This window comes from Pteropus alecto, unplaced genomic scaffold (genome assembly GCF_000325575.1).
Source record: "Pteropus alecto unplaced genomic scaffold, ASM32557v1 scaffold134, whole genome shotgun sequence".
Classification (NCBI taxonomy): domain Eukaryota; kingdom Metazoa; phylum Chordata; class Mammalia; order Chiroptera; family Pteropodidae; genus Pteropus; species Pteropus alecto.
Genome location: NW_006436283.1, coordinates 1,878,099 through 1,886,170, shown reverse-complemented (window position 1 = coordinate 1,886,170; position 8,072 = coordinate 1,878,099). Strand labels below are relative to the sequence as shown.

General features: G+C 55.4%; 1 protein-coding gene across 3 annotated transcripts in view; it reads left to right on the top strand.

The window, feature by feature from the left end:
- The window catches only part of CCDC40 (coiled-coil domain containing 40), a 33,950-nt gene that overhangs the window by 9,601 nt on the left and 16,277 nt on the right, over positions 1-8,072 (top strand). For all 3 annotated transcript variants that reach the window (XM_015589780.2, XM_006912376.3, XM_025047144.1), the window contains 3 exons: positions 481-638; positions 810-932; positions 3,167-3,288. In XM_015589780.2, the coding sequence (XP_015445266.1) occupies positions 481-638; positions 810-932; positions 3,167-3,288 (403 nt within the window). The remainder of the gene's footprint in view (positions 1-480; positions 639-809; positions 933-3,166; positions 3,289-8,072) is intronic.

The window sequence follows — 8,072 nt, the reverse complement described above, 5'->3', positions numbered from 1 at the left end:
CGCCCTGTGCGTCTTTCTCTCTTCCGCTTTTGCCAACGGCCCGAGAAAGCTCTGTTCGTAAAGGGCGCACCTGCTGAGGGGCGGCCCACCAGGGAAGCCCCCTTCGGCCATCGAATGGCACATAATCACGGGAGTAAGGCCAGGGGCAAAGGACTGGACCTCAGAGTGCCAACCTCTAAGCGATAAGAAATCAGTGAAATGCCCACGAGGCCTTACAGCCGACACGACGAGGACACACAACGTGACCCGTGGCCCGGAGCCGGGCAGCTGGCTGTGACGGGCGGGCTCAGATGCCACGCATTTTTGTCTTTCCAGTTGGGTTGTAAGGTCTCTGATGGCAGAACCTGGGGCTCGGGAGTTTGAAGCAGTTCCCCAGTGTCACCCTGTGGCGGCGGGGAGTGGGGGGTGGAGAGGGACTGGGGTGCTGCTCCCACGTGTGCGCGGTGCCGGAACGCCCCGCCCCGCCCGCTTCTTCCGCAGTGGCGGCTCTGCAAGCCGAGATGGAGAAACTGGCCCTGCATCTCTTCTACGTGCAGAACGCCGACCAGGACGTGAGGAGCGACATCCGCATCATGAAGCAGGTCGTGAAGAAGTCGGAGGCCGAGCGGATGCGGGCCGAGGCGGAGAAGCAGCAGCAGGTACTCCGCGGACCCCTCTCCCCGCGCCTTCGACCTTCCAGAAGGCGCCTGGCGCTGGCCCTCGCGTGAACGCCGCTGCCCGGATTGGCCGCGGCCGGCCTCGGGGTCATCGGCTTGGGTCGGGGGTTGGTCCTTGTCCTTGAGATGCTGACCCGCAGTCCCGTTTCCCAGGACCTGCACGTGGACCAGCTCACCACGCAAACCAACCAGCTGGAGGAGCAGGTCGCCCTGTTCGAGGCCCAGGCGTATGCCCAGGCCCAGGACACGCGTGCCCTCAAGCAGGCGCTGAGCGAGGTGAGAGCGACACCGCGACCCTCGGCGGCAGACCACCCACTTAGCGCCCAGCACGCGCGTCGGGGCGGGGCCTCCGTGCCTGCTGGAGGAAGGCCTGAGCCCCCCTTAGCCGGCAAGCTCTCGGTACAGCTGCGGGTCTTCGCAAGTATCTAGGGGTCCCATGTGGGGATGAAGTAGGGACCGCAGACCTGTGGCCGGTGCACTTGCCCTCCCGTAGCCAGGATCCGGGCAGTTCTGCTCAGTGCCGCTTGGCTGGTTCCTTAGCAACGGCAGGTGTGGGGAGAGGGGCGCTGAGGTCTCCTATGGTCCCCAGACCAGGCAGCTGGGGCCGCGGCCGCTGCCCACATGCCCACTCCATGTGGGATAAGGGAGAGAACAGACTCAGCACAGCCCCAGATTTGGTGGCCAGCACTAGAAACCAGACTCGCTACATTTTTCTTTTTTAATCTGCGAATGACCTTCTGCATACGCGTGTGCAGGGACGACGGAAGCAATTATGGAAGCAACAACCTTTCACCGAAGGAAACAGAACAGGGCTTGAAGGAAGGACGCAGAAAGCTGCCTGTCCTCTCCGACCTCGGGACAGGCTGGATTCCAGCGTGCTCCAATCAGCGTCTCGGGAGAAAAGCACCAACTTTACAGTGAACTGAAAGCGATTCTTTATCTGAAAAATGAATTCAGAGGACTAGCCAAGATTCATTTTGGAAGAGAAGGTTTGGGAAGGGTGACCAGCGGTCCCAGTTTGGCCCAAACTGAGACACGAGACTCTCCAGTGTCTAAAACCATAGCGTCCCGGGCAAACGGGGATGGTCAGTCTGCCTAGCATCGCCCTACCGATTGTTAAGTACCAGAAAGCCCAAGAGGCAAAAACAACGTTATTGGAGCCAGGGAGCCCCGGGTAGGCAGGGGAGCCTGTGGGGGAGCCCAGGAAGCATGCAAACGTTTATATGAAAACATTATAAATTATGGAGCACAAGTGAATTATGCACCCAGTGGTGTTAGCGAATTTGGTTAATCATTTGGGGTGTGTGGGGGGGATTAAATCTTTTTCTCATACCAGATGCTTAAATAAATTCTAGACGGGATCAAGGATTTAGCGGGGGAAAATGGAGCAGAGGAAAATAAAAGATCTTAATAAAATCCTGGGTCGAAGAGGTCTTTCTAAGCGTGACGTGGAAAGCAGACACTTTAAAGGAAGAGATGAGGATGGTGGGCACAGCTTCTGTGGATTACAGACGGAGGCCACCAACAAAACGGAGAGACGAAGACGGGAAAGATGACTTTCGGCTACAAGTTCCGTGGCGGGAAGAGATGTTGAAAACCTGTAGGACGCACCCCGTACCCGTTCGTACCGCGAGGTGGCCGCGGCCTGCACGCGGTTCTGTCTTTTGGTGCCTGGCTCCCGTCCTTGCTGGGCGGGTCGCTGCCGGGGCAGGGCCCCCCCGCCTGTCGTTCACGTTGCGCCCCACGCTTACGACAGGTGCACCGCAGACATCCGCGAATGAACGAATGAGGATCGGTGATAGAGAAAGACGAGGCAGCCCCTTTGCCCACCGGCTCGGCCGAGTCGACGGCGGGCAGAGGGGAACAGGCTCCCTCGCCGAGTGAGAGTGCGCATCGGCCCTCCTCGGGAGCCCCATTCGGAGACAATGTCATGATTCTCATTGGGAAAGGGACTCCCCATCCAAGCTCGGCTTCTGCCACCCCACCTCTGGAACACCGCGTCCGTGCCACCACAGCCCGTCCGCCTCTGCTTCCTCCTCTCCAGCCTAGGAAGGCTGTGCGCCCCACCCTGGACGCTCACATCCCGCAACCTGTCATCTGGAGACACCCCCCACCCCCCGTCCAGCATGGGCTCCTTACAGTGAGGGGGTGTCAGCATCGTGGCTGTGCCCATCTCGTGTGGCCTGAGACCCCAGTCTGTGGACGGGCGTCATCGTGACCCACCCTGGGTCTGGGGTCTGGCGTGGGGCAGGTGTCCATCAATGTTGGCCCGCTGCCTTGCTCCCCCGGCACCGAGCCCGTGGGACCCCAAATAAAGGCCCAAGCAGAGGTTCGGCGAGTCTTTAGCACTGCGTGTAATTCCGTGTGCGTCCCTTTGCTGGGGCACGGTGACGAAGAGCCAGGGACACGCGGGGAAGGGAGCCGGTGCAGGACGGGGCGCGCTCACGGCTGCCCCTCGGGGGCTCTGAGCAGAGCGACGTCAGGCGACCTCCGCGTAACCCCCGCTGCAGGCCTGCACGGAGATAGACAGCATCAACGTGGAGAAGACCCACATCCTTCAGCAGTGGAGCACCAGCCTGGTGGGCATGAAGCGTCGGGACGAGGCTCACAGGGTCATCCAGGAGGCGCTCAGGTATGGCCCGCTCAGGGGGGTCATGGTGGCGGGAGCCGGGGGGCCTGGGTGAGGGGCGAGGGCTCAGGGAGCTGCGTGGGAGCTGCAGAGGCGGGGGTGCCGGCCCCTGCCCCTACCTCCGCCCAGGCGAGCAGGCCTCCCGGGACCAAGGTGGCACCTGCCGCCAGCTTCTGTCCTGAAAGCTCCCTTATTGTTTGCCCTAAGTCCTTTCAAACGTCTGTGGCCCTGGGGCCGCCAGCTTCCGTGATCAGATTTCCTGGGAGGACTGGGGAGAATCGGAGCGTGAGAAAGACAAGGATGCTTGTCTTTGGGAGATGAGGTGTCCCTTTGATTGGCAGTCTCACCACCTGTGTGCGGAAGCGCCACCCCTCGCGATTGTTCTGCCGAGGGCCGTGTTCCATCTGAAATCCTGTTCGTGTCCTGCTCTGTCACTTCTAAAGGGTGGCTGTGTGGCTCGGGCCGGGTGTTGGAGATGGCACAGCTCTGCCTCCACTCCCCAAACCGCCCGGGGCGTGGGGGACCCGGATGTGATACCTGAGAGAAGCCGCGGGCCACTTCGCTTTGCCTTGGTCCACGGCTGGCGCCAGCGCGGAGCGGGGAAGGGAGCCGGTGCCGGGCAAGACTGGCTAACGGGGGAAAGGGTCGCGGTCATCAGCTCCTGGTGCTCAGACAACCAGGAGACTCCTTTCCCTCCTGGTCCCGTGGTTACACATGTATACACACATGTGCACACACACGCGCGCACACACTCATGCACACTCACACACAGTGACACACACAGTGATGCACACATACTGTCACACACACACATACGTGCACACACACTCATACACTCATATACTCACACATACTCTCAGACTCATGCATTTACACATATACTCACACACTCACACTCATGCACATTCACTCACGTGCACACACTCTCACACACTCTCACACTCATACTCATGCACACTCACACATACCCAGACACACACACTCACACTCATACACATACACACTCACATAGACACACTCCCACACACACACACTCACACATGTGCACGCAACTGACACACTCACACATTCACACTCGCACATGCACACACACACGCACACACACTCACTCATGCACACTTGCACACTCAGTGACTCACACACAGTGATGCACACATACTGTCACACACTCACACACATACGTGCATACACACACACTCATACACTCACACATACTCTCAGACTCATGCATTCACACATACACTCACACGCTCACACATTCACATTCACTCACGTGCACAATACTCTCACACACTCATACTCACACTCATGCACACTCACTCACACACATACCCAGACACACGCACTCACACTCATACTCACACATACACACTCACATACACTCTCACACACAAACACACACTCACACATGCACTCACACACTCACACATGTGCACACAACTGACACACTCATGCACACACACATGCCCTCGCACACTGCACACACTCACACACATACTCACACATGCACATTTTCACACTCTCACACTCTCACACACTCACACTTCACACACTCACACTCACTCACACCCTGAGGCATGCATATTTGATTGTTTTTAAAACGACATTTTGACGCGGATACTGCTGGGTTGAACACACTCACCACCTCACTTCCTGCGGGCAGTACGGTCGGGGGACAGCAGCGGGTTGTCCCTGCAGTCTGGTGAGAGATCTGCTTCCCCTTGAGCAGGTGAGGAGCCGGCTGGGCTGGGGCTGGTGCCTCTCCCGGCCCCGCCCTCCCGGGCTGCTGGCCGAGGCTCCCATGGCCTTCGCTCCCCTGCAGGGACCCCGGGGTTCAGGTGCCACCTCCATGACCCTCCCCACTGTCCAACACTCCCGAGCTCCAGGACTTAGCCCAGAGTGTCCGCCCCACAGCCATGTTCTTACCTTGTCCCCGTGGCTATTCCTACAGAGAGGGCCCGTTAGAAAAGTGTCCCCAGACAAAGGCCCTCGAGCGAGACCCTTGGGTTCGCTCTGACGACACCCTGTGTCCTGTCCCTCCCACTTGGGAGGCCGAATCACCGTCCCTCTGCCGGGCTCCTGAGGCTGACGGGCACATCCCGTCGATCTGGACCCGGCTAGCCATGGAATCGTCACAACGTCTGTGACAAAGTCGCATCAAAAGTGGGTCCCAGCCCCAGGTAAATCATCACGGTAGAGACTGCAGTCAACACAGAAAGTCACACATACAAGGGAACTGGGTCATTTTCATGCGAAACTTGTCAGAATAAGCCAGACACGATGACCACACATGCTTAAGCAGGGGTGCCCGGACTGGGCTTCACGCTCCCTTGGGGACCGGGCAGCTCCCCCTGTGCTCTGGTGTTGGTCTGGGAGCTGCACGGCCACGGGGCCCCGCAGCCAGTCCCCTCCGTGTCCTCACATGGGCCTGATGCTGGGGCCATGGCCCCGCGACCCCCAGTCCTTTCCATTTCGTTTATTTTCTATTGGTGTCTGCTAATCGAGGAATTTTTTTTTAACGCATTACTAAAAACATTCCCTTTTCAAGGATAAGTGATCTCATGAAGGGACATTTGAAAAACCGAGGAAAGGATTTTTAAAACGCCACTGTCTTTGACAATCTGTTAGCGTTTGGGCCACTCACGGGCGTCTTTCCTCCATGTCCATTCATAGGGGGTCCAGCTCTCTCTACCATGTGTCACTGTATCTTTGTGAATCGGACATATTATTTTTATCGTTAAATTTTAGACATTCATGAGGCTGTTACTTTTCTAAAAAGTGAGAAACTTTTTAAAAATTTTAAGCCAGGTTTATTGAAGATAATTTATGTACAAATTTATTATGTACCTAAGTCGTCCGTTTTTAGGGCACAGTTTGGTGAGTTGTAGCAAATGGCCGCAGGCAAGTAACCACCGTACACTGAGGTACCAGCCATTCTTTACCCCCCAAGTTCCTCTCCCCACCCCCACCGTGCCCCCAGCAATGCCGACGGGCTTTCTGTCCCTATAGTTTGCCATTTTCAGAGTGTCATAGGAATGGGGTCACACAGCTTTCCTGTCGGCTTCTTTCACTCAGCATCATGCTTTTTGAGATTCATCCCTAGAAAAGAAAGTTCGTTTTTTCTTTTCGCTACATGGTATCCGCCACAGGGATACAGTGAAACCCGTCCATCTCTCTCGTCATGGAGTGCTGGGCATCTCGCTTGGTTCCAGTTTGGGGACATGAAGGAAGCTGCTAGGACAGTCCGTACAGGTCTTCGTGTGGGAACACGTGTCTCCATTTGTCCCTGGTAAAGCCCCAGGCGTGGGTTTGCTGGGAAGCGCGTGTTTTGCTTGTAACGCACTGTCCCCGTGTTTGCCAGAGTGGCTCGTCCCATTCTGCATCCCTGCCAGCAGTTACACGAGTCCCCGTCACTGCCGGCGTCATCTTAGTGTCGGCCGTCAGGAGGTGTGTCGCAGTGTCTCTCTGAGGCTTTAATTTGCATTTCCCTAATGATTAATGATGCTGAGCACTATTTTCCCGTGCTGGTTTGCCATCCACATATCTTCCTCAGTAAAGCCCTTTGCTCATTTTGAAATGGAGCGCGTTATCTTGCTGCTGAGTCCTAAGCGTCCTCATACATTCTGGACACAGGTCCTTCATCACTTGCGTGTTTTGAAAATATTTTCCTCCCAACCCGGCTTGTCTTTCCGTTCTCTCAACGGTGTCTCTTGAAGAGCAGAAGTTTGGAATTTTGATGACATCCAACTTATTAATTTTTTAACTTCATGCTTCCCGCTCTTCACGTCCCCTTCAGGAAGTCTTTGACCCAGGGTCGGAAAGGTTTTCTCTTCCGTTTTCCGCTAACATTGTCTAATTTTAGCTCTTCCGTTTAAGTGTACGATCTATTTCGAGTTAATTTTCGTTGTGGTGCGAGGTTCAGTCTTTTTTTTTTTGGTCTATCTCTAGTTGTCTTAGCACCAGCGGCGAATAAACTATCCTTTCTTCCTTGAAACACCGTGGCACGGTTGTCACAGATCGGTCGCGTGTGTGCGTGTGTGCGTGTGTGCGTGTGTGCGTGCACGTGCGCGTGTGCGCACGCTCCTGCCCCGTCGATCTATTTGTCTTTTCCTCCGCCAGCACCTTGTCGTCTCGATAACGACAGCTTTGAAATCAGAGAGTGGGTGTCTTTATTCTTCTCGTACAAAATTATTTGAGCTGTTCTGGGTCCTTCAGCTTTCCCCATAAATTCTGGCAAAAGCTTGTCAATTCCTGGAGGAAAAACTGCCTCTTAGAATCGCGACTGGCATTGCACCGGTCTGTAGGTCATTTCGGAAGGAGCTTCTCCCGCATGCACTCATCACGTCTCTCCACCATCTTTGCTATGTAGATGGATGTTTATTGCTCCATTGGCGAAGCCGGAAAAAGATGGAAAACCGGAAAGAGCCTCACTGTGTATGAATGAGGGCGATGAGATTACGGCATGTTCCTCACGTAGAATACCATCCGGTCATTGAAGAGAAGTGAGATTTCTAGGTACACCGATACCGACTAGCTCTAAGATATAGCGCCAGAAAAAAACGTAAGGTCCAGGATAGGATATAGCGCGCTACCAGTTGTAATTTTTTAAATGGAGAGAAAGACGTAATGTTTACAGATGCACGGAGTATGTCTGGAGAGACAGGTAAGAGATTATTATCCCGAGTCGCTTCGGGAAAAGAATTGAAGGCCTGGGAATAGAGGGGAGGAAAGTATGGAAAATCTTTTTCTAGTTCGAGAAGAAGGGGCTTTTGGGATTAGATATCGCA